The sequence below is a fragment of the Poecilia formosa genome, unplaced genomic scaffold, assembly GCF_000485575.1.
Source record: "Poecilia formosa unplaced genomic scaffold, Poecilia_formosa-5.1.2 Scaffold8, whole genome shotgun sequence".
In the NCBI taxonomy this organism is placed as follows: domain Eukaryota; kingdom Metazoa; phylum Chordata; class Actinopteri; order Cyprinodontiformes; family Poeciliidae; genus Poecilia; species Poecilia formosa.
In genome coordinates, this window is record NW_006799947.1 from 4825311 (window position 1) to 4852534 (window position 27224).

The 27224-nt window shown below is 38.6% G+C and overlaps 1 protein-coding gene and 1 long non-coding RNA gene across 2 annotated transcripts in view; one reads left to right on the plus strand and one right to left on the minus strand.

Annotated features, from left to right (window-relative positions):
- Positions 1–1103, minus strand: part of LOC107833500 (uncharacterized) — a 23166-nt gene extending 22063 nt beyond the window's left edge. The window contains exon 1 of the long non-coding RNA XR_001659247.1: positions 5–1103. This is a non-coding gene — a long non-coding RNA (uncharacterized LOC107833500). The remainder of the gene's footprint in view (positions 1–4) is intronic.
- Positions 1104–8041: 6938 nt separating this feature from the next.
- LOC103155023 (four and a half LIM domains protein 2-like) lies at positions 8042–13375 on the plus strand. The gene is made up of 8 exons (XM_007576547.2): positions 8042–8361; positions 8459–8598; positions 8679–8821; positions 8913–9094; positions 9226–9400; positions 11511–11680; positions 11797–11983; positions 12747–13375. Exons 4-8 carry the CDS (start codon positions 8933–8935, stop codon positions 12896–12898), a joined length of 846 nt encoding a protein of 281 aa, XP_007576609.1. The 5' UTR covers positions 8042–8361; positions 8459–8598; positions 8679–8821; positions 8913–8932; the 3' UTR covers positions 12899–13375.
- Positions 13376–27224: the final 13849 nt, after the last annotated feature.

Consider the following 27224-nt stretch of genomic DNA (forward strand, 5'->3'; position numbering starts at 1 on the left):
TTACCTGAGACGGAAGAACGAATACAGGGCATTTAATAACCTTAACAAGTGGTACTGGGGCTGATGGACTGTGCAGCACTCATCACCTCTTCATAATGTTGTACTCAGAGAAAAGTCAAACTGATAATTTAATGGAATATTTACATGAAGAGTGCGAGTAAGCAAACATGAAAAAGAATGTAAAGTTAAACGTGAAAGCAGTTTCTTATTTTTGGGAACAATGTTTGTACTTTATTTAAATGTTATTCTTACATGCTTTTATGTCAGATTTACACGTCTAATGCAGGATATGTCTTTGTGTGAAGAAATATTGAAGCCACTTTCATAATTGTGCACATGGGTGTTATAAGGAGAGCTGGATTGTTAATTGATCAATCAATCAATGATCAATGAATGGGATTTGGTTTACATAGTCTCTAGATAGTCTCATTATTTGCTCAAATTTGTTTCCTCATATGTGAAAGATGTTACTTTTTGTAATATTTGCCTCGATTGAAAGTGGAGATCCCAGCGGTGAGTGGAAGTTGCTGTTAATGCAATATCGTTGTTTGGTTAGAAGAATCACTTCTTTACTTTACTTCTTTACTTTGCACTTCTTTTCTGCAAGGGTCTGGTCCTTATCCAGTGTGATGAAGTTACGACTGGATTTCTGAAGAAATAAATTGTGCTGTATATATTTTTAATATTCAAATCTTATTGTAAGAGTGTGGAAAGCAAATGGAGCTGGGATGTAACTTTGTTGATGATGCTTTATGCAATTAAGAGGTTTTAGGTAAAAACTGAGAGACACTTAAGCAGGACAACAGATTACAAGCAATGCTAGTAGCGCCAGAGCATGAGGTAGTTTTATATTAAATTTGTAGCAGATGGCAGTCTGCTTTCATTGCCTTATTGAGGAAGTTTTGCCAAAATGAGCCACAGATTTTGGCTGGTCCAACATAAACTTTTTTACAGTTTTTACTGTATAAAAGCAAAGTGTCATCAGTGTATTTGGAAATTCCAGGGGAAATACCTTTTTTCTACGTTTTATGGGTTTTGTGTTTTTGCTAGATGTGCTCTGACTGTGGATGCGTGTGTGAATGGGAAAATGAAGTGAATAAAGGTACGGGTAAATGAGCAAACTTGAATAAATGAAGAGTCTGGTCTTTTTACAGCAAACGTTTGCGTGGAAAACTGAGTTGAAACCAGATTTTTACATACACAAGACAATTCAGTTCAAGTGAATTTATGTAGTGCAGAAACACAACAAATGTCTACAGCCTTAACCAAACTTATTTTGTTTGTATACAGAAACATGAAGCCAACTGTATCGAATGATATTGTAATAATTAGAGTTGTTTGTCAAGGACGAAGCTGAAGAAGCGAGAAGGACAGTGAAAAGGTAAATGGTAAATTACTTGACAATAGACAGGAACCAGGTGCATCAGTGAGAGGAGGCAGAACAGGTAGACTGAGAGAAGAAGACTAAACAATCTCCCATGCGTCATCTGAAGCGTTGACATCGGCTCTCGTTGACATAGTCGCCATCTTGTTCCCTCACAGACACCAAGACCGGGTTGAACTATTTCACACAGAGCAGGCCTAAAGCCTTGATACTGCAAGTATTTTAGATTAATAATAGGAAATGTCGTGAAGCTGAACTCTAAGGTCCCAAAGGGTAGCAAAACGTACACACAAAAATAAGAATATATCAAGACATTATGTTGTTTATGCTAAGTAACATAAAAAATCTCTTCAAAATACTTTTTTGTGCAACCATCTCCTAACACTACTTTACAGGACCTAACACTGTAAGTAGCACCTCATAATTAAAAAGTCTGTTGCAAGTTCTGGGAGCATAGCTAGCAGAACTAGAAAGTCTTAGATGCTGTGGTTACTCCATTCATTGTGTGCACTCGACCAACACAAGAATGTCTTCAGTTTGAAAGCGTTGTGAATACTTCTGCATGGAGTCCTGTCCCAAATAGCTTAACTAAAACTATTAACCAAATAAACATTAACTTTATTTGGAGAAACAGGCCACACTACTTGCGTAAAGGTCATATGATCAAAGAAATCAAAGATGGCGGTCTGAAAGTAATTGACTTTGAATGTCTTAACAGAACTCTTAAGATTAATTGGTTAAAATCCTGGATTAAAAATTCCCAATTATTTTGGTATTGTGTCCCTAATTATATTTTTAACAAAATAGGTGGTCTAAAACTTGTTCTTCTAGCTGATTTCAATATACATAAATTGCCCATTAAACTATCAGAGTTCCATAAACAAGTGTTACTGTACTGGAAATTGCTCTATGTACATAATTACTCGCCACACGGCTCTATCATATGGAATAACAGATTCATACTACATCACAATAAATCCTTATTTTACAAAGATTGGATGGAAAAGAATATCTGGTCTATTATACACTTAATGGATGTTAATGGTTGCATGTTAAACTACGAACAATTCTGTGCCAAATATCACTTCTTTCCCCCAAAAGTTGAGTTTACAAAATTATATAATGCCTTACCAAAACAATTTATCAATCAGTTCAAAAATATAATTACATATTATCCGATGACCCCACAATTACCCAATTTATTTATTAATGGAATATCACTCACTGATCCAAAATTCAATAACCACACAATTAGAAAATGTTTAAATGAGACTTTATTCCCTGGGAAAATAAATAAAAATGACATTCTTTGCAAGTTTGATAAAAAAAATCAATTGAAAGGTTGAGAACTCTTTATTTAAAACTCCCCATTCAACCAAAAGCTAAAGAAACACACTTTAAAATTTTAAATGCAATTTACCCCTCAAAAGAACTTCTAAGAAATCGCTTTAATATCGATGACAATAGATGCTCATTTTGTGAAAGTGATGTTGAAACAATAGACCATGTCTTCTATGACTGCAGTCACACCAAAATATTTTGGATTTGCTTAGAAAGGTGGATCAAATCAAAAATTGCACTTCCTGAATCTATTTCGAGAGATATGGTAACCTTTGGAGTATTATTGAAAAATAAAACAATGGAACTACTGTGTCAAACGACTAAAACTAACTGGAAAACCTGTCGTCGTTCCCCATCCCCCACCACCGTCGCCTGTGGGGGCGCTGCACCAAGATCTACTGAAGAAATAGACACAAAACCTCTTAAGAAGACCAGCGCAACTTCCTTCTTCACAAAAAGTAAATAAAAACGGAGTGGTGTCAGATTTCACAGGTTGTAGGATTTCCTCATTGATATACATTACTGGTTCGGACATCGCCTGTTAGCCGCTAACGCTAGCGACGTTCCTGCAGGCGCCATTACTACACGGTGAGTCTGTCCACTAAACCAGGCTGTTCCAATGTGGGATGAGCAGAAATCTGTCACAAAATGATCGTAGTGCCTTTATTTCTTACCCAATTTCTATAAACATGGCCTAAATTAAGCCATGTTTAATTTAAGCTGAGAAAATTGCTGATGTTTGTATTCTCCCTTGATATAAATCTATAAGCAGTTTGGTTTCTATCATCTATCAAGATGCAAAAGAGAACTAAGAAAATTGCTCTTTTATATTGGTGAATAATTACATAATTCATACATTAATTAATTATATAATTAATTAATAGAAAAGAAAATATTGAATAAGACAAACCTAAGAATAACCAACATGAACTGATCTCACACAATGAACACAAAAGGGAATTTGTACACAAAGGCTAGCCTACACAAAACAAGGAGGCCAGGGGAAAAAAACAAAGACAAACAATAAACAATTAATTCAAACGAACAAATTAAAACTATAACACAAATGTGGAGCCAAAATCAGATTTGGTAAAATCAGGACTCAAAAGGTCACATGAACTTTTTCCTTTGCTCCAACGGTTCAGTCTTTATGCTCTGTTGCATTTGTTATTTGTTCCTGTTACCCTCACTAATTAGTGGTTTTCTTACGGTAAGCATCTATTCATTCCCATTTCCTTGAGTTCACTTTACATTGTGCGTGACACTGCATGTGAAAATGTTTTTTCTTTCACTATTGAACATAACCTTGAGCTCTAATGCTGTTTTTCTTCAATCTGATGTCAAAACGCATTAGTAAGGAACAAAGAACACGCCAACAGATTTAGCCAACACTTCTCAAGAGACTAATCAACAACTGAAGCTATGACTACAGGCTTTATGCAATGAGTCCACTGGGGGACAACTCTCACCAGGGAGAAAAGCTATTATATGTCTTACACTGCACCACAACTGTTTCAGAGACTAGTTTCATGCAAATTATACAAATCTGCTCAGCATGGTCATTGGACCTATTCTGTTATTAAGTTATTTTCTCTATTTTGAGATTTTTTTATGACAAAATGAGATCTTGTTCATAAAAACTTAAATTTAAAAGGATCACCTAGTGCTCAAGCATTATAATAAATGATCCAAGGAAGTTACATAAAAAGAAGTATCTGAATAAATTCTTTCTCATTATTTTAACTTTTCTTTGTGACAAATAAAATCTTTTTTTTTTGTTCTAGCTGAGCTACAACAGGAAAGCAATTTTAAAAAGGATGAGGCACTAACTCCACACTGAACTTAAATGTTCATCTAAAGCTGCGTTAAGCCAAATGTAAACATCAGCAGAATAAAAGAAAATAACATGTGAATCCAGCTGCCTGTAGTATTCAGGAAGCTGAATACTACAGTGGTTTTGTGTTGAGGACCCTGAAACTGGTGGGTTTTCTATGACATTCAAGTTCAACTTGTACAATTTATAGTTTATGTAGCGAAACAAATCCAAACTGATATAAACATTTTTCAAATGTCTAATTAGTATTAGTATTAATCATCAAAGTTCCTGAAAGGATCACAGGGCATTTTCTCATATTTCATTGGGCATAATTAATCATCTCAACTTAATTAACCCGACGTGGACACAGCTTTTGGCAACCATCCCAAGATGCTGTGAAAACAAAAACACAGATTACATATATTCACAGCTGTAGTCATTATTTGTAATGAACACTGACTGCATAAAATACAGACAAAATGTCAATATGTCTGCTTGTATTTTATGTAAACATACAGAATTTCTGATACTTTAGGGGTTGAATGTGTAATTGTAATCTTTATGCATTTTACACTCCTTTCATCATGTGTTTCATTAAACTTCAACCGAAAACATTCACCTCTACCAAAGCCTACAGTTTTGAACACTTAAAATTAATCTTTTGTATCACAGGTGAGTTAAAATTGAGCATTTGGTTTCTGTGCATTAATTTAGTTCCTGTGTTGTGTCCTTGATAGCTCCCAGCTGTGTCTCATGCTCCTTGATTAGCCCTTGTGTATTTAATCCCACCTGTGTTCCCAGGTCCTTGTCGGATCCTTGTCTATACTGTCTCGTCATGTTGTGTTGTTGACTACCGGTGCTGCCAGAGTTTGAGTTTATGCTCACCTGTGCTGCCTGGACTTCTCTGTGCTCTTCTTTTGCTCATCATTAAACTACAACTGTTCTCCAACGCCTGGGTCCGCCGTGCATATCTCGTCACCAAAACCCACAAAACATGACACGTTATTCAAAACTCCGTGGATACAAGTCACCGATCTTGACATCCATTCAGAATCACACCCTCCCTTTTGCTGAGGACTGCCGGGGAATTGGGATGAGTTAGTGAAGGCACTCACAAGGCCTTGCTGAAGGGATTTATGGTTTTGTGAGACTGCAGACTGAAATGATTGTACATCCTTGCCTCCTACAGCCCCCTCTGTGACTATCCTGTTCAGCTGAAAATACTGTGTTGAAAGCAAGCCCTCCACATGGCAGCAGAGCACAGAGGCCTTCAGAAGGACAGGTTTGTGTGACTCCTCTCATTAACTACTAAAGCTGCCCCTCATTCCAGCCTGATGGGAGCCACTTATGTTATCATCACCATGCCAACCAGCTGTCAGCTTTGGTGCAGCAAAGCTTTTGCACTTCACACAGATGCGTCTGTGTCATGCTGATCTCTCGCCCCGCCGCAAAGGAGTCGCCACCACAGTCAACGCTTTTCTTCTCTGGGACGGCCTGATTTAGGCAAAAAGGAGCAGCTGACACCTTATTGTAAAGCTTGAATAAATTAAGAGGACATCCGAGTCCAGGTCAAATAAAGGGCTATTTACTGGACTTAGACAGTCTGCATACAAAATCTGTTGGCAGCTGCCCACTGGTCGAGTTCCGGCGATTGACAGACAAAAAGGAACATGCAAAATCAGCAACCCCCTTTTTGCTCAGTAGGGTTGGCACCACCAGCTGTGCAGGTTAATATTACAAGAGGCTGATTGTTGTGCGGAGGAAAATCACAAACAAGAGCCACCATAAAACTTAGTGTGTAAAAGTTACCACATGATAATCTGCGGGTTGTTGACATGCCATGTATTTTACGTGACTTTAACTTGCAAATCCATGATGATTTTTATTTGATGGGGAAATATAGGACCCCTCCCGACCCCACTGAGGGACAAGGGTGTTCAGAAAATGGATGGATGGATGGGGAAATATAGGTCACTCCCTCTTTGCTTCGATGTCACATGACGACAGATGTGCAACAGCAAAAGATTAGGAGGCACAATGTTGCAGTTGTCATGTAGTCGCTTCAGGGTTTACTTAACGTCTGCACGGCTTTTGTGCTCATCAATCACTCATCGAGACACCAGAGGAAGAGAGGATTTCATACGTTGATAATTTAATCTGAATCATCGTGTAGCTCTGCGTAATCCAGAGAATCTGTCCACTTCGGGGAAAAAAAAAAAAAAAAAAAAAGACTTCTCGAGTAAGGAATGACTTCAGGTCAGATACAGTTATTGTGCTGAGAGTCTTACGTAACGTGTTTGATGTGGGTCAAAAATAACTTAGCCCTGCGCCTTGGAGGTTGGAAGATGCAACCCACATACAGTGCAGAACCGTGTTCCAGTACCACAGGCTGAGCCAAGAAAAGGGTTTCAGTCGTTACCAATGCATAAGTTCAGATACTTCTCTTTACGAGAGGTTGTTATGAGGTAAATGTCAAATGAAGACACAAGGGAACAGAGTTCATCCTCAAAGAATTTCATTCCTCGCTGCCTCATCTTTCTCTTTGACCTCCCCGTTTGCATCTGTGAGGGATTAGACTTGTGGTTTTCCCAGGCTATTTTAGACTCCACACCCCCACACCCCCCATATTGTCGTTGGAAAACTGATACAGACGCATGTATCGGGTCTCGACAGAAATTAGTTGTTCATCATCTTTGACGTGGATTTTTTTTATTTATTATTGTATTATGCAGCACATCAACACATTGTGTGGCAGATAACTATGAAGTGGAAGAAGAAGTGCATCTGGTTTAAAAGTCTTACAAATAAAAATCTTTTCTAACAGAACTATGCCCTTTGACCTAATCTACACCAGAGTAGCTCTGGCTGTGTGTTCAGGGTCACTGTCATGAAAGAAAGTAAAGCTCCTCACCAGTCTGAAATCTGCCGTGTCTAATAGGTTTTCTTCCAGAATCATCTTGTAATTAACCCCCATTTGTCTTCCATGTCTCTGTCCATGAAAACCGCACCAATGTTTCACCAAAGGGAGATGTGCTCAGGTTAATGAGCAATGTCTTCTGTCACACATAAAGTTTTGCATGTTGGTCAAAAAGTTATATGACGGAAGCACCTTTGTCCAAATGTCTGCTGCCTCATCTCTTAGCATGAGTTTTTAGAGCTTTCAGTGTTCAATGCTTTCAATGTTTTTGCTCCACCACTCTTACAAAAAAGACAGATAGTTGTGGAGTCAATTGATTCCCAAACATAAGCTGTGGATCTCTGCAGCTCCTCCAGAGTCACCATTGACTTCTTGACTTCTCTGATGAAGGCGCTCCATCTGCTGAAGTGGTCGACCATGTCTTGGCAGCTGTTCAGAGCACAGTTGTGCTTAACAAACTGGGAAAAAGTTGAAGAGGGATGAGTGCCTTTACAAGGTGCTATAAATGTTGACATTTGTTGTCTCCTACATGATGACTTTTATCCTTGGAGCTTGGCTTAGCTTATTAAACCAAACACGATCTGCAACCAAAGAAGCACTATGATTAGCAAGATAGTCCACATTTAAACTGCCTGTTCTACTCCTCCTTGTCTTTATTTTACCGTGGATGGATTAAGCGCACACTAAGCCGGAGCTTTCCCTTTGTGAAGTGCTGCCAAGCAAACAGTAAGAGGCTCCTGGCTCTCAGGTTCAGTACCTGGCATCCACGAAGCTGCTGCTGGCACCTACCTTTCATCAGCCATCTGTAATCGCCTGTGCCCCCGACAACTTCCACAAGTGTGCCCTTGCATGTCGCAGCGTCCAAATGGCCAGCTGTCTCTGCTTTTGGACCTCTGTATGACAGTAATTGATCACTTTATCATTCGTATAGCTTGACATTTTTCCCCAAGAGTACGTTTTTGTATCCAGAATGAAATTTCTGCTTGCATTTTTTTTTTAGCTTCACGGTGGGTAAATCGGCGACAATGAGGCCAAATCAAAGGCTTTCATAATGTGTTCTCGATGAGCTCCCTTAAAAGGTGAAGGAGGATTCAGCGCAGTATGCACATTCTCTCTAGAGATTACCACTAATATGAGCAGGTCTGTATTTATAGAAGAGCCCCACACTAGACACCCCATAATCCTCCCTGACCCCTGTTTCAATCCCTGCCTCATCCCAGTGTTTGGACGAGTTGACCATCGCTGTGCCTGACTTCAGCCTCACTCTCGCCTCACATCAGCCGAGGTAGACGCTTTAGAGGACAGCTCTGCTCTTTGGGGAAGAAGAGGGAACATTTTCTCGGCATATTCTACTTGGTTAAAAGTGAGAAGTCCAGGGACTACCACACTTCTCGAATAATATTTCTTGTTCGTCCTCGTTGTCTGTTCATCCTGCTGCTCTGTTTGACCCACAGATAAAGAAAAGCGAAACAAAATGTCCTCCGTTGAGCGGTTTGACTGTCATTACTGCAAAGACTCTTTGTTGGGGAAGAAGTACATCATGAAAGAGGACACACAGTATTGCACAAAGTGCTACGAGAACCTATTTGCTAACTGCTGTGAAGTGTGCTCTTTACCTATTGGCTGCAACTTCAGGGTAAGTATGAAACAATGACGCCCTGGGGGAAAAAAATATATGTCATCCTCAGACTCCAGCTGCTGCAGAAATGTTCCCTGAATGAGTAGCAGCTGAATGATCTGAAGCTAATGTGGATTCAACATTTGTAGGACCTGTCCTATAAGGATCACCACTGGCATGAGCAGTGCTTCAAGTGTGCAAAGTGCAGCCGCTCACTGGTGGAGAAGGCCTTTGCAGCCAAGGAGGATTTACTGCTCTGCACTGAATGCTATGCACACGATTACTCATCCAAATGCAACACCTGCAAGAAGACCGTCATGCCAGGTACTGGCAGCCATGAACACAGCTCCACGAGATTAAGAATGAGGCTTACTGTGTTTAATAACATATTACACTTAGGGTAATATGTTGGGCAAAACTTTTATGTCATTAGTGAAACTGAGAGCTTCTTTATTGATCTTAGCAACACTCAACAGTTGCAAGCGAAACCATCCAAACACAAGGTCTATTAATAGCCATTCTGCAGTTGTTCCCACATCTACAGTTTCCAAAGCACTGAGTGAGCTTTTAATCTCTGGTTTTAATAAGCCCATATCAGGTTTATACAGGGATTTGTCAAATGTGTCTGGAGCTGAAATCTTTCAATGGCCAAACAAAACTTATCTTTCTCACCTTTCAGTTTGAGCCAGTTTTGCTCTTTTGTTTATAAGGCTTCCTTCCCTTAAGTCTTGCATATTCCTTTAGGAGTTGTCATTTTCAGGCAAATGGAGCTCCAAAAAGTTTTCTAAGGTACTGATGGGGGTGGAGGGGGCACTGATAGTTTAGGGCAAGGGTCTGCGTTCTGCAGGCCTGAAGTCATAAATGGCTCTTTGGACCTTGCAGAATAATTTTTGTTAAAATGATGAACATCTAATGCTTTCAAATATAAACCACATTTTCTCAGTTATCCTTATTTTCTTGGAATAACTGCATTGAATGCCCATAATTCATTGTCTTTAAGTAGGAAACAGTTTATTTTAAATGATTTTCCACAAAATAAATCCAAGAAGAAAATGTATTCTTCATCTTTTTTGCTTAAGTTTTCTTTATTTTAATATCCAAAAATAGAACCAAAAGGATGGATGTTTTAAAATGACATCAAGTTTCCAACAGTAGATGTTTATCAAAAATGATAAAATGCCTTCCTTCAAAACATTGTGTGATATTTGCTGCTCTGAACTAGTTTTATTCACCTGAAATAAGGGTAAAAATGGTTCTTTGATTTGCTCAAAGATGAAGACCCCTACAGTCTATGGTACAATTTAACAAAAACTGAAAGAAATATAACGTAAGACAGTACAATCAGAGTTTTTAATGACAGAGTATGGATAATTGGGAAACATCATGCCAAGTAAAGCATAAGTACAACACCTAGCAGCCTCATAGTTTTGCTAGAAACTGATTCTTCAGTAAAGTGATGGTTCTGATATCTGCTTGTTTTTGAAGAGAAGTTCTGGGAAGTAAATATCAGTCATAGTTTAGTTATCTGTAGTAGATGTAGACAGATACTCCTTCATGTGATTTCCTTGGAATTTCTTTTTTTATTTTTTATTTTTTCTGTGAAGCTGGAGCAAGTCAGAACAGCATTTATCTGAAATGGCAAGCACCAAAACAAATCCTAGTGTTTTCAGACTTGGAACTAGAAAACCGTCAATTCAGAAACTTTCAGCTTCCAAGACAAATTTGTACTCAAAAGTTGTTGTTTTTTCCAAGTGCACATAAAAAGGGAACATAGCAAATACAAGAATGTGCCCTAATGTGGAAAGTCTAACTACGAGTTAGAGCAGTTTGGTATTCGAGGCGGCCGCATTTAAAACATAATGACAGTTGCTATTATAAATTATTCATTAACACTTGTACATATTTAAACCTGAGCCGCGCTCATAGTACATGTAGGCATAACAAGTAAAAGATAAAAAAACAAGAACAAAGCAGTTTACAATCAGTGAGAAATGTTTTAGTTTTCCTAAAATGCTTTTATAGTTCTAAAAATATTTTTCCAGGACTTTTCATTACAAAATCAACTTGCCTAATTAGAATAAAATTTGCTTTAAAATTGCTCTTAAAGCACTGAATCAGGATCTTCTGATTTGGTTGTTTGTCGACGTGCAACTTCCACAAATCACTTTTGCATGTAGAACCTAAAGATATTTCCTGATCAGAACAATATTTAGTCCAGTATTTGCAATAATCCTCTACAACATTTTATATTATAAACTACTAACATCACCTTTATAAAGTTACCCAGTAATTATACCAGTTATGCAGATCCATCTATAATCTCTAACCTTAGATTGCACAGGCTCCACTGACCAACTAAAACTATTTTCGGCAGCATGTATTCTGTCATTGAGGTGCCATATGCTGGCTTCGCTGCTCTCGTGTCGTTTGCCAGGTTCCCGAAAAATGGAGTACAAGGGGAACAGCTGGCATGAGACTTGCTTCCTGTGCCACCGCTGCCAACAGCCAATAGGAACCAAGTCTTTCATCCCCAAAGACTCTGGCTACTTTTGTGTGCCCTGCTTTGAAAAGCAGTTTGCATACCAGTGCTGTGCTTGTAAGAAGGTAAAAAACAAAACAAAAAAAAAACATAAGTGTGTAATTTTTATGTAATGACTACTCAGGTCAATCTGAGAAAGAATTACCATTTGCGCTCATATTTGTTGTATCGTGTACATCAGGCCATCACCACGGGTGGCGTGACCTATCAAGATAAGCCGTGGCATCGTGAGTGCTTCCTCTGCATCGGCTGCAGAAAGCAGCTTTCAGGGTATCGCTTCACGTCCAGGGAAAACTACCCCTACTGCCTGGACTGTTTCAGCAACCTGTATGCAAAGAAGTGTGTCGGTTGCACCAAACCCATTTCTAGTGAGTCGTTCTCTGTATGTTTTGCATAACTTTGCTGTCATAAGGGTCGTAATAACGTGGGATCATGAGGTATGCATTTAAACGGCTGGAGAGACAACAAAAAGGAAAAACTTTCAAAAGTAGGAACAGATTAAAGGATTTTTAATTATTGCAGATGCTTCCCATTCAACACATAGTAAAAATGAAACATAGTGATTATGATACACAATATTACACAAATCTACAAATACTGACTGTGCGTCAGCAGGTTGACAGACACTTTAGAAAATTCAAACTTGGGCTATGGCACGAGAGACCGATATCAATGCTGTTGTGTCCTAGCCAGTTTCCTTTAAACATCAGGCAGCCATCTTGCATCGAATGGTTGATAGTGTTCCAGCAGCACAATGATCACAAACACACATGAAAGCTGATTTTTACAATGAAGAAATGAATGGTCTAAAAGCCCCAACCTCAGCCTGAAAATTTGTGAACTTTGATTAAAGAGCAGATCCATGCAAGGGAACGAACCAGTGTAGTTACATCCCACCATTTTTCATAAGAAGAATGGTCTTCTTATGAAAGACCATTCATAAGGTTGTTAATGACCTCATCCTTAACAACTGATGAGGTCAGTTGTTAATGAATAACAAGTGTAAGCTTTAGCTTTTCCGGACGAGTTAGATAACACTAGCAATAAAATTTAAAAGGGAAAAAAAAAGTGTGTGCATTCAATTTGGAGTTTCTTTAGCAAACATACATGTCACCTGTTTTTCTTTTTCAGGTTTGGCAGGTGCCAAATACATCTCATTTGAGGAGCGCCAGTGGCACAGCGAGTGCTTTACCTGCATGCAGTGCTCTGTGTCTCTGGTGGGACGCGGCTTCCTCACCCAGCGGGACGACATTTTGTGCACCGACTGCGGCAGGGAGAAATGACCTGTGCATGACAAGTTCACCCACGATGCAACATCTTATGCTCTCTTTTGTTAATACGCTGGGCACGTTAATCGGTACTAGATTGGATGATGCTGTTCCCTCATAACGTGATCAACATTTTCTCATTTTGCTTTAATGTAGTGTTCTTTTGTGAAAGTCTTCATAATGGCATTCATATCAATGCTACTGTGACATTTGGTGCTTCTGTAAACTTCTCAGTTTCCTGTAAACATGTACAGCCGTGGTGCTTTATGCAAAGATGCTTATTCATTTTGACAAGAGTGAAATAATGTTTGTTTTTAGACTGTAGATCAAAAATATGTGAGAAAAAACTGAATTACTTGGTGCTAAAAAAAAAGAAAACAGTATCTGCTGCCTTGCATGACACTTGCACATCAATGCATGCAAATATATTCACAAAATAACATGAATTTTGTCAAAATATAAGACGTTGCTGCAATAAAGTATTCTAATATCTGTTGTTTCTCATTTCAAGAGGAGATTATCAATTTGATTTAGATGCACACATGTACTGAATGGACAGGCATTGTTAATTAGCAATGCTAAAGTGTTCAGTATTTGATAATGCCACACACATATTCAATGAAACTAAAAAATTACAGTACGTCTAATGAAATAAAACTACTAAAGTTTGGTACAAGTCAAGAAAATTCAAACACTCAAAATGTATATTTACAGATTTAAAAAAGCACAAATAGATACCTGAGTTTATGCCAAAGCTACTGCGAATAATGCCAGTAAAAACTCAGCAGCACATCTGAGGACAGTCCCACATTTCAACCATCTGCTCGTCCCGAGAGACCGACGCACGTCTGCCCTCGGTTTGCTCTCCTCTGTGCTTCTTTGTGCTCTGGAAAAGCTCTGTGTTTATGCGTTGGTTGAATAAAAGTCGTTCCTTGATCTCAATGACTCTTTTAAAGCAGATGGGATTTCTTTTAGGTTCAGGATCATGATTCAGATCACAGGTGGGAGTAGAGAGAAATGTGTCTTTCCTAGATCCCACAGTCTGAGCTGCTGTAGGTGTTGCCACAATTAACAGGTACAGATTGGGTGAGAAGTTTGCTGGCATGACTGTCACATTACTGCTGGACTTTTAATGATTTATTTGAGTTGATCTTGTTTTTTAATCATCTTTAAAATCACAATATGTCACAATATGTGCAGGCTTCTCATGCTGATAAATATCTCAGGAAGTTGCATAGCAACCAGTGAGTAATGTTTCCATTATATTTCTGGCATAATTCTGGCTCAATATTTCACCAAGGGTTTCTTCTCTGAAATGGCAGAGAAATTTAAAATGTTTGGTCCTGATTGTCCAGAAAATGTAAATCTACCTTTTAAGGGCAATCCAGAAATGTAATGCTGACATGTGTCATCTCTTCCAAAACCAGCTTTAATATGTGCTAGGGATTATCTTCCTGTCTGAACATCAGACTGTGTCAAAGTTGCAAATGTGAAGCTGTTAATTCAAAGGTTCTCTCCTCCTAAAACCAAACGAAGTTGTATCAACCACCTGTCCTCAAAAATCCTTTAAAATAAACTCTTAAAAGTCATTAACCTGTACAATATTCATGCCAAATATTATGTAAACGTCTGAACTGTTTGACTCCTTTGCAAAACCAGAGGACGTTAAGAGCTTCCATACCTAAATCACACGAGGCAGCGAGTTGTTACCTAGCGCTTTTTATTTGGGTCAGAGCTTTCCACCTTGTCAAACAGTCTGATTCAATCATTTCACAGCACTCAAAACCCAAACATACATCCTGCCTGGGGATATTTGCTTCTAGAGAAAATCCTTCCCTTATCCTCATCCCTCAGGCATGCTTGCGATAAAGACATGGAAATGCCTGCGTCCTCCCCTGCAGTGGCCGAGGGAAGTGCTGGCAGCCGGAAACGTGTTTCCCTCACATGCTGAACGTCTGCAGCGTGTTGGAACAGCAGCGCAAACAGACTTCAGGTCTCAGTGGAGATCTTCTGAACCAGGTGAACCAACCAGCCAAATCAGCTCCCAGCACAAACAAACAGCAGAATATTCATACGCAACAAGTTACTTGCTTAATTGATTTGTAATTTATTTCATTTTTTAAGAATATTTTTACTTATCTAATTGGATTTATATATATATATATATATATATATATATTTCAGAGATCATTGGATTCAGTATAGGTAAAGATGAGGCTTTACACACCAGATTTTTCACTTTTTTTTGTCAAGCTGGACTCATCCATTCATGTGCCTTCACTGTTTTCCAGCTGGATGATGAAACCGTCGCAGGACAGCAGATGGTGTCTGATATTTGCTGTTACTTCTTCTAACTCTCATATTAAGGGTTGGATTTGTAGTTCACATACCAACGGTATTTTTTTCTGTCATCTATCTGGCTGTAAGTTGATCATTTGTGTGACATTTACATAGTCGCAGGCTGCCTCGGTTATTTTTTCTGGCATATTGGTGCTTAGTTTTTCGCCGACAGGAACTGCAGAAGGCCATCTCTTGCCTGGCTGCATTTGTTAATTTTAACCAACGGGGTTTCTCACATGCCAGGAATCTATTCATAGAGTAAAATGGCTCCCAATCTCAGAATGTAATGAATAAATCTGAAAGAAATTAGCCTTCTGTAATAAGTTCCTAACAAAACATGAAGCTCCGATCAATGCTCATTATTGTTCTGTTCTGTGAAAGTGAGCTAGTTCCTCTGGGAAATTATCAAAACCTTAAGTTAAAGATGTAGCCATGAATCAGTAGAGAGTTTTTTTTTAATTATTATTATTCTCTTAAAATAAACAAACGACAGAGGTTTAAAAAAAAAAAAAACATCTCATTACTTGGCCTGTTAGGGAGCAATCTGGAGGAATAAATCAGGGATTGACATGCAGCAGAGAGGCTGATGGCGCCCTCCTGAGGCTTTATGTGGAAGTGATTTTTACTGCATCGCCTCTCCAAAGGCCACTGTGACCACTTACATTTTTGGATACCCTACGGAAGAGAATTAGGGCCACTGGAAAGAAAAAAAAATCTGACTTTAATCTCAGAATTCTGACTTTAATCTCAGAATTCTGATTTTAATCTCAGAATTCTGACTTTTTTCTCAGAATTCTGAACTGTTTTTTTTTTTTTTTTTTTTTTCAGTGGCCCCAATCCTCTTCCGTAATACCCAGACATACTTTTGGTTGTGTATTATTAAATTTTTGTTTGTTGTCATTTTGTTTTCTCGGGTTTATTTATGTGGGTGTAGAAGGTCCTGGGTTCAAATCCAGGTGTGGACTCTTTCTGCAGAGAGCTTTTATTCCCAGGTTGTCTCTCTGAGTCTTTCCACAGTCTAAAAACATGACTGGTAAGCCAGTTTAACATGTAAGTGTGTGTGCAAGCTTTCTGATGTGTGTGTGTTGCCTTGTGATGGACCAGCTGTTCCCGTGACACTGCGAAGATAAGTGGATATAAAGAAAATGGATGGAAGTTTAATTAAGCCTCATCTTCGTGTTGTTATATCTGACATCCATTGGCTCAGTTGTGAAAAGTCCAGCTTCTAATGTTTAATAATTTACCTTTATCACAGGAAAGAGAGAGATAGAGGTGATATTATGCATTTGGACTTCTGCAGATTTGACTGATCCCATGTGTGGATCTTGCAATTCCTAACTCCAACTGCAGAGGGCAGAAGTACTCAGTGCAACTATTTTTTGCATATCTAAACATTACCTTAAATGCCTCCCATCATATTGCTTAAATTGCACCATTTAAGGGCCTATTTTGGTTTTAACTTGAACAATTTTCCCATTATTTTCAGCAAAAATAGGTGTGCAGGCTTTCAGTGTTCGCATAGTGATTTCTTTATGACCCTACATGTCATTACATTATAATTGTTATTTCTGACTTGTCTTTCCATTTGCCATTGTTTTTTTTGTTGTTTTTTTTTTTTTTTTTTTTTTTAGTGCTTTATCCGCAGTTTCATCAGACATGGGAATGGCACCATCTACTTACTGCAATCTTTTGAGTGTGTTATTAAATGAAGTGAAACATGAGCCTGTCTTCAGCTGGCGAGATATCAGATGTGTCTGGATTATGTTACATCAACCTCGCAGGGACAAGAACAGACAGAGCAAAAATGTGAAAGTGGCCAGAGATGATGTTGCATTAGCTAATGTGGGGGATCCAGCTTCTGCGAGTCCTCCGTCACTGCAAGATGTCAGCAAAGCACAAGTCACAGTGTTTGCCTTGGCAGAAGAACAGAACAAACAAAGAGAGAGCCTGCTTCTGCAGGGCCGGTGACTGCAGGGATCCAGAGTGACGGCTCAGACAGGATCTTTCCCAAATAATCTTTAGCTTTCTAGAAGCGTCGTCAGGTGTTTTTCATGTGAAAAGGGACTATTCTCGACAGAATCAACTGGATTTTCATTAATTCGTTCATCCACTGACTTTCGTTCTGCACTGAATTGCATCATAATTAGGATCATGTTTGAGTCTGTGTCACAGTTCCTTGACTTTGAGCTTAGTTAGCCACATTGCTTTCCAGTTTCGTGGTTCTCTTGTATTTCTGTTCCATCTTAGAAAGTGTCAGATTTTAAAGGCTGTATGGGTGTTTTCGTAGGGCGCCATTAAAAAGGGTACCAGATTAAACAATTTCAAGTCAACTGTGCTGTCAATGAAGAGTTGGTTATTCTTTGTGTTGAGTAGATGCCACCTGCTTGCTACTGTTTTCTTGCAATTAATTATTGGAATAAGAATTTTCCCTTCAGTTCCACACACTTATGCTCCCTACCCGCACATCTTCACTTCCTGTGGTAATTAAGACTCACCTGTTGCCACACCAATCAATGTGCTTTGATATTTAATTTTCCAGTCTTCATTTGCTCTTCATTGATTTCTGGTGAGCTCCGGGGCTCCTGTCTGAATTGTGTTATTCTGTGAGTTTCTTGTTTTAAACTATCTACTTGTTTCCTCATTAAATTAAGAGTTTCAATGTGATTTAGCCACATATCATGGATGGATGATGTAGTGTTAGTGTGTCTAAATCATAAAAAAATAAATAAATACAAAAATATAAAAGTGTTGTCTTTTATTTCCGTCTATGCATCCTGCAATCATTTTATTTTTACCAGTATATTTATTTTAAGATTTAATCTTTATTTAACTAAAAGTGATTGATCTAAATGAAAAAAAAAAAAAAACTCTTTGCCGTCATGCAATTCACTGTCCTGGGAGCAGACGTCTTCTCAGATTAGTTTAAAGAAAACGCATGCTGTAAATAACTGGGTTTAAAACACAAAAATAATATCAAAACATCTCCCTTTTCCATGGCGACAGGCCGGAGCCACATCCTAACAGACACTATAGCCATAAACTGAATTGTGGAAGACACCCGTGCAAATATGTTGACTTATCAGAATGTGCTGCTGAACATGGAAACCAGTGGTGGTCAGCGTGACCAGAGGGAATTTCACTATTCTACTCCACTTATATATACTTCCATGCTTTTGTGGTTTCCATGTGTTTATGTTTGTTTGCATTGAACTGAAAAGGGAAAGTCAACAAGTGAAGGGCTGCACGTGAAACGTTTTATTACCCATATGATTGAAATACATTTATAACCATCTAAAGTGCAACTCATATTGGGCTAAAACAGTAGAAAGGAAACTATATGGGGAAGTGGAAAGTTTAAGGTCACTTGACCTTTAAACTTAAAGGATGGGACATGTTGTGCATAAAAACAAAAACCTATCATTCCATTTAGCCAGGGAAAGCACAAAGAGAAATAAAAATCTTTAAATGGAGTTAGAAGAATAACTTTTAAATTTGTTAGAGGTGCATCAAATATTTCTGTAAGGGTTGAATGCAGAGCCGGCCCTAGGGTTAAGCAAACTGTGTGACTCCTCAGTGATGTGCACTGAGCTGAGTTAAATACCAGCTGAAACAGTTGATTAGAAAAGTTTAATAACTTAAAATCAAGTCATGACTCAGAGCTTGTCAATAGCAGAATAAAAAAAAGAAACGATAATTCTTACCTTGATGGAAGTAACATTCATGTTACTTCCTCAACCAGAGGTAAAATGGCTGTAGCTCTCACTGACAACAAAAAGCAGTTCTTCATATTGACGTGTGAAATGTTTGATTGCCTGTAGGACTCATAATACAAATAATTTTTAACACCAAGCAGTCTTCCATGTAATAACTGTTGGTTATAATTATTTTCCTGTTCACTTGCTTGTCCTCCAAGATGGAACAAAGACACGACTTGTGTCATTATTGCAACCACCTTGGATCACAATCGACTGTCTCACAGACGCTTCACAATGTTTTTCATTTGATTCATTTTAAATCGATAAAACACACTAAAACAACAGGAGGGGCTAAAGGATGTGTCCATCCATTCATCTGTATCTGCTCTTCCTCTGCAGGGTCACATGGGGAGTTGTGGAGCTGGGCGTTTCTGTCTCCAGCAATCACTGGACGAGAGGCAAGGGGAAAGGTACGGCCTGGCAGGTCACCAGTTCATACGGGCAAAAGGGAAACTCTTACTGATTTTAACTTAAAAAACATGTAAAAAATCTAAACTTTCCCTTTAAGGATTGAGTTTAAAGTTTGCCCACTAGAACTGCTGCTGTTCTTTGAGCTGCGGCTGCAGACCAGTGGCTACTGTGTGGCTAACAGGCTAAGTTATTCCTCCTGTATTATGTCTCATCCGACATTTTTTTTTTTTGTAAGCAAAACAGGCATAACCCATCAATGTAAGTGTTTGGAGATAGAGTCAACAAAAACAGACGTCTCATAAGCCGTTTTGTGGTTTCAGACTGATTTAAATTATTAAGTGTCGGTTAATACGAATATTACTGGGATTGATGGCTGTATTATAGTAAAAGATATGTGCAGTGCAAAAGCTGTTATGGAAGAAAACACAGTAGGTATCCAGACGCTGGTCACACATTATAAATATACATGTTACCACAGAGTGAGGACTAGGAAGGAAAACAAGAACATTCTCTTCTTGTGCTTTTCTAAATAAAAAAAAAAATGTTTGCTGTCTGGATGGAAGGATATAATTTTGTTCATGTTAGGATGGATTTGTTTTGGCTCCAAAATAACAGCTACAAAGATGGAGAGATGTTCTGTTTAGGTGAATGTGTTTATAAGTCAAGCTTTGAAAATCATAAAAAAAAAAAAAAAAACTGGCTGCTCTCAGAGCTACTTATTTTATGAGTTTAACATTGAGGTGCACTTTCCCAAATCCAAATTAAACGCCTTTGAAGAGCCTCGGAAAAGTATTCACACTTTTCCCACATATTTCACAACTACAACCTTAAGTCCGTTTGATTAAGATGTCATGTGATAAACAAAAGTGAATAATTGTGAAGTGAGACAAAAATGTTCTTTGTGTGTGTGTGTGTGGCATGTCTTGTGCTCCATAGCTTTTACTCCAATACCTGGAAAGAAAATTATAGTGCAACCAACTGCTTTGCAAATCGAATCCTCCAGTGTGGATACATATATAAATGCCACAGCAAACACAGCTTTGTTAAAAGAAAAACAAAATCATGTTGGCATTTTGAAACAATAGCATAAACTTTATGGGAAAAACTCAAGGGGTGTGAATACTTTTATAAGGAACTGGAGAAGACAAAATGCTTTTTTATTTTTTGCAAAAACAGTAGCTCTACGATAGGCAGAGAGGAACATGATGCCACCAAAAAAAAAAAAAAATATATAGCAGGTATCCCTCTCCGAACAAAAGCCTTAGGGGGGGTAGCATGAATTTATAGTACTTCACTGTGCATCATGCATTCCATTTATAGTCAAAGCCACAAAATACCATATCATGTCCATCATGACGCATTTTTCAGTTTTAGTGGTTGAAGGGAGACAAGGAGAATCTTAATTTGCAACCCTTTTGGTAGCAATAATGGTAAGGTAGCAGAAAACCTAAATGATTGAACTTTAATTTCCCTCTCCTCCCCAGCAGAACTAATTCTGTAGATACAGCCAAGCTAGCATGGGAATAAATAGCCAAAGGGGATGATCAAAACATATCTTTTTTTAAACTGCTAAGGCAACACTCACACTCGTGGATTGCTACCTCTGGCTTTGGCAGAATGCCACTGGGAGAAATGTGTACGGTGTCCCACTGGAGACATAAAGGGCAGAGACGGTGACCACGGACACCCACCCTGCCCTGCTGCTCTGAGGCGAGGGTTGCATGCCTCCCACTGTAGGGAAAAGAAGACTTAAACCTTGTCTGCAGGACTAATATTGTCTCTTTTAAATGCTTAAAAGTGGTTTCCTTGAGGGATAATTTGAGTGCATACGATGCCTCAATTTTTCCCATTATTGCCACTTTAAGGAGGATTAGCTTTTCAGCAAAAATATTTTTTTATTTGCTCTAAAGAAAATTAGATTGGCCAGGTACCTAAATTATATAATTACAAATATTGCTGACGTGCTTAGAGACAGTAGCGGAGTTCTTTGGCAGAAAAGGTGTGTTCTTTAATTTCCATCAGAGTTGTTTACGGTTTAGTTATTTCTAATCGCTTCAGTAGGTGTTTTCTATCTGCGGGTAGCTTGGGGTCATACTGTTTACCATTCTTCCACTTAATCAAAACATCTAAACTCGTTAAATGTTGCTAAATCTGCATTTCCATTTTCACATCCAGCTGATGCAGCAGTAAACTTTTAATTCATGAGGAGTTTTCCAACAGTCGTTTTCTTCATTTTTCTTTTTTTTTCCCCAAGATGTATCATTTCAGAAGAAATCAGTCCATCTTTTCTCTTCTTTACTTTAATCAAATAAACACAGCAAAACATGTCACATTTTTAGTAAGACATGTTTTTTTTTTCATTAGAGTTCTACACAAAACAAAATCAGGTTGAAAGCAAACATTCACCTTCCAAGACTTTAAGCCAGATGCACATGAAGAAAAAAAAAGATCTGTTAAATGTTTTATGCATTTTCAATGCTCTCCACACTTATTGGAATGTATGGCATCCCATATAAGAAAACAATCGGGTTTTATCTAACAGGAAACAGAAGGGAGAGTAAATGGGAGATCTGACTTTAAGGTGACCTGTTCAAGGTATTTTCAGCTGTTGATATAGTGATTAGATCACCAACAAAAGTAGTTTATTAAACGCAGGTGTTCTCACCTCTTTAATGTGATTTCTGTTTCTTAAGATCGCTGCAAAGTGTGACGGTGCGGTGAGAAGGAATTAGCAGCGCTGGTTAGCCACGCTAACCCGAATCAGCAAAGAACCCACGGTTGAAGTATGCCATACTTTCACTTTATTTCACTTTGTCGATGTAAAATCACATTTTACATTATCTTCTCTGTAGGAAAAAGCAACAAAAGTTGCACCCACCGCTCTGTATCCCGTCATTGCCGATGTTTCTCCTCTCGAAAACAACACGGAAAACGGGTTCTTACTCGGTACAGGTTTACAACGAAAGAAAGAGGAAATAGGCGCCCCCTTGTGGTGATACCTATTAATTCTTTAGGAACCATGAAGTAAAATGACTGCGCCAAGAGCAAGCAGAGCTTTTTGTGGTTTGCTAATTTCTCGTCACATATCAGGCACACAGTTAAGCCAGCATTGTTGGCGGTGAAGGCGAATGAGTCTGTCCACGAAGAATTAAACTCCCTATTTTCTTCTGAAACTTTTTTTAAAATTTATTTACTCATGGTCAGCTTGGGTGGGACAGTCAAAGAAGGCAAAGGCTGACGTGGATGTGACGCATATTTTAGTCGACAAATTATTAAAACTTTTTTTTTTAATCAGATGTTAAAGTATCACCTCAAGCTCAAAGATAACTTTGCAACAAAAATACATAAACATAAGATAAATAGAAATATAACTAAGAAATAACCGTCATTCATTTCCATGTTGTGTTTGTTTGTTTGTTTGTTTGTTTGAGCCATGACAAGGAGGTTAAAGTGGCTCGGGTAATTTGATCTGATCAAATTACAAAAAATTATTTTTTCTTGGATTTTTAAAGAACAGTTCCAAAGAGAGAAAATTTTCCAGTGAGCATTCTCTGCAGATGTTAGGGATCATAAAAAGATTGGACAAACTGGTTTCCAGTTTACATAAAGGTAACAGCAGTTTAAACAATGTTACAACAAAGTTGGAGGGAATGCCTTCTCTGAAAACCCCAACATTTTAGACCTTGAAGAAAATGAGCTCCACAAAGTGAAGACCACAGTGGGTTTCACTCCGTTCAGCTAAAACCATGAATCTGCGGTTGTCACATTCTCGTCGAAATTGAACTTTACCAGATTGGAAAAAACATTCAGTCCGACGAGTTTCCATTTCAGCTGCAACATTCTGATTATGGGCTCTTAAATAGCATGAAGGCCTCGAATTAATGGTTCTGGAAGGTGATGGTATAATGGTGTGGGAGATGCTTTCTTACTATATTTTGCACCCACTTGTACCAACTAAAGCATTATTTATATACCACAGCCTACCTGAGCAATCTTACTGGCTAGTAAAGTGGCCAGAACATTCACCAGTGTTAACATGGCAATGTTTTCCCAACTGAATAAATGTTAAATAAAAAGCTGGTTTTCTGCACTTTACAGTTTGAGACTATGCTGGAAAATAGTCTATTAAATCTTTTGAAAGCAATTCTGGACGATAGACTCGACAAGAAAGAGAAGTCTGCGTGTCGTCAATGTCTTTTTTGATTAAATCAGGTGTGTTTGCACGGTTTAGTTAAAAACATTTCTCTACCGTAACATTCTCCTTGAATGTGAAAGCAACATAATTAAAGCCCGGGCGGCGTAAGGGGAGCGAGCATCCCCCACCACTCGGGAGCATTATCAGCGAAACTCTTTGCCTCATGTGGTGTTTGAGTTTACTGATTACAGAGCATGTACTGCATTAGGTTACTGTTACTGTAGCCTGGGAAAGTGGGTAAACTAAGAAGATGCATAATTAGACATTTAGCGCCAATCCACCCCACCCTTCACCACAACAGATAGGCCAAGGAGTTAAAAATGTCCCAACGCCCACCAAGCATGGAGTCTGAGACACCATGTGACAGCCATCAAGCTCTGAACCTACTGTAACCCACACAATAAAGGCTTATGGGGGCGTTTAATCCAGCACTAACCTAAAAAGACCTCATTCATGCTGCCGCGCTTGCTGAACAGTGAGTCCCATGAGCGATCATAAACTTAGATGTAGCAATCAAAGCTCCAATCAGAGCGCAGACAAATTAGAGGTACATTGTGCTGAGGCGTAGAATTTCTGACATTACAGAATAAAGGCACTAAAAGTAAGATATTTTAAGGATTTGTAAACTTTAATTACTGAGGGAACACAGAAGAATTGGAAAAGTTTTTACCCAACATGAAGCTTCACAACATAAAGCAGCTTGCCCTGCATTTTGTGGTCTGACACTCCAACACATATCTATACTTAAGAGGATTTAAGCAGCTAGCAGGCAATTTTCAAAGGGTGGAAAATGCTCTCTCAATACCCAAAAATGGGGGTGAGGGAGACATTAAATTTTAAGTATTTATTGTATAATTTGTATTTATTTGTGCAACTTCTGTTTTTATGACAAATCTCAGCTGCCAAGGACAAATTTGGGATTCTCCCCTGGTCCTCAGGGTCCACCATCCTGCATATTTTAGATGTGTCCCCCCTCCATCACAGCTGACTCCAATGATTGCATTAACCTCCTTTGCATGCCTTCAGCATGCAAAGGAGGTTAGCCACCCATTCATTTAACATATGTTGTTTTGTCATATATATAATTACATTTTTTTCTAAATGTTATTATATGTGACAGGTACTGCAAATAGATCACTAAAACTTCCACAATTTTCTACAAAATGTCCAAATTGAAAAGTATTCTGACTAAAGATGATGTCAGAAAGTATTTAATATCATGCTGAGTTTTAAACTCAATTTAACTGTAATTTAATGCTGACCTATTTTATTAGGATATTGATTGGCAGACAGGCACAATTATCCAACAAGCCATCCAACCATCCATGCATCTATTATCTTTCCCTTAGTCTGGACTCCGCTTGCAGCAGCAGCAGCCTAAGCAGGGAATCCCAGACTTCCCTCTCTGCAGCGACTTGGGCCAGCACTTGCAGGGGAATCCTAAAGCGCTCCAAGGCCAGTCGGGAAGCAGAGCCCCTCCAATGTGTCCGGGGTTTTCCTCTGGGTCTCCTCCTGATGGGACGGGCCCAGAAACCCTGCAGAAAAAAATATTTATTCCATTTTATCCATAATCTTGTTATTTTATTCGCTTTCCAGAGCGTGTGACCACAGACGAGGGTTCAACGAGTAAAATTGAGAGCTTCACCTTTTGACTCAGCTCCCTCTTCATCACAACAGACCAGTACAGAACCCACATGACAATATGTGCACCTATGTGCATATAGGTGCATGCATACACCTATATGCACATATATAGTTACTGGTCATTTATTCATTCAAATAAATGAACAGTAACTGTTCTGGAACGACAATATCAGAAAGCTCTTAAAGAAAAATGTTTTATATTGTAATTGAGCCAAATGTCCATGTTTTTGTAGTTTTTACCATTTTGACAGAAGGAGATTGTGAAGAGAGAGAAAGAGACACCCATTAGATGTGTGGCCGTTATTTTGTCGGACTTTCACAAGTCAGACCTACTGTCAGAAATGCGGGTCAAGCTTTCACACTGGTTGTAGAGTATCAAAGGGGCCTGATATCTCATACTCCTTACTATGGTTGAATTCCTTCTCCAGGCCTACAAAACACACGCAAACCGGTGAGGCGAATTCCCGTGCACCCTTCAGGATCTCGCTGAAAGTGCAGAGCAGGTCCATTTTTCCACGGACGAAAACCAAACTGTTCTTCCTGAATCCAATACTCGACTGTCCAGAAACCCCTGGATAGACCTTACCAAGGAGGTCTAGGAGTGGGATCCCTCTGTAGTTGGAACACACACAATGTGGTCCCCTTATTGAAATTTTCTGAGAAAAAAAAAAGAAAAGAAAAAAAAAAGCACTTTTAAGTGCACTTAAACACAGACATGAGCTTCCTACTTTCACTTAAGTTGATTTGAAAATGAAACATTTGATGAATATAATGAGATGTTTTCACAGCTGCAGAGGTAATTTGGTACTTAAGTATAAGACCTTTTTTTTTCCTCCACCGCTCCCTAGTCTGGTCTGGAGCTGTGATGCTAACTTTATCTGTGATGGATCATTTGCTGATGGATGTGTTCACTAAGCTTTCAGCATGTGTTCTTCCAGCCCTGCGGGTCCAGATATAGCCTTAAATCAGAGAGCAATCATCACTGCGGTGACGTGGATCAGAGCATCCTAAATAAAGCTGCGTTGCTTCTCATTGTCTAAACACTGGAAACCACTCTAAGCTCTATAACATAACCTTGTGTAGCGCTAAACATATTGGCGAACAAAGCAACAAGACCATAGGAACAGCTGCTGTTATATGAGCCAGAAAACGCATTTCCCTCAAAGCCCATAAACTCCTGGGGAAGAACGTCTGAATGCTGTGTTTAGTGACAGCAGATATTGCACAGCAATGATGTTGTAAATGTCAGAGCAAAGAGCATGCATATATAAATAAAAGACTGTTTTAAATGCATTTACCAAATTTAGAGGAATGACCTTGTTTTTTTTGTTGTTTTTTTTTGTTGTTTTTATTTTAAATATGCAGTCTATTTTTAAACACAAGACTAGAGTAAAATAATTTGTGTTTCTTTCATATGAAACAAGACTAAAAATTGCCTTGCGGATAGGATCTGATTTAAAAATGGCTTTGTGAAACTTTGAATGAGTGCAAAAAACATTTTGTTTTTTTTTTTTCTACCCCCAAGGAAATTATAAACACGAACATTTTTATTGCTCCTGTGTTTTTTTGAACTGTAAGCATAACATTTCTGAGCTCATTCTCTACGCTCTCTGTATCGTCTGGCACAGTCTGGTGAGACCTGGCTTTTTAACACTTTAAAAAGTCCCTCCCCGGTTTATAATGTCAGGCTTTGGCACATTTCCGACCTTTAATTTGGAGAGGGTGTTTCACAGTCGTGAAACTTACATAGATAATAGTGGATGAAAGTATAACTTCCAGAGCCTGCAGTTGTGCAGGCATGGAATATAATTAGCTTAATTTCAATGAAGTAAACCGCTAGTCTGTGACGTAAATGGTGGATGAAACTGAGGGTACTTCATGCCAAAACTACAAAGTGAAAGTGAAGAGATTAAAATAAGTGCCCTGATGTGGAACTGCTTTATGATAAAGATCTTATACCAAATGGTTGATTTTTTTAAAAATGCTTAGTTTTCCT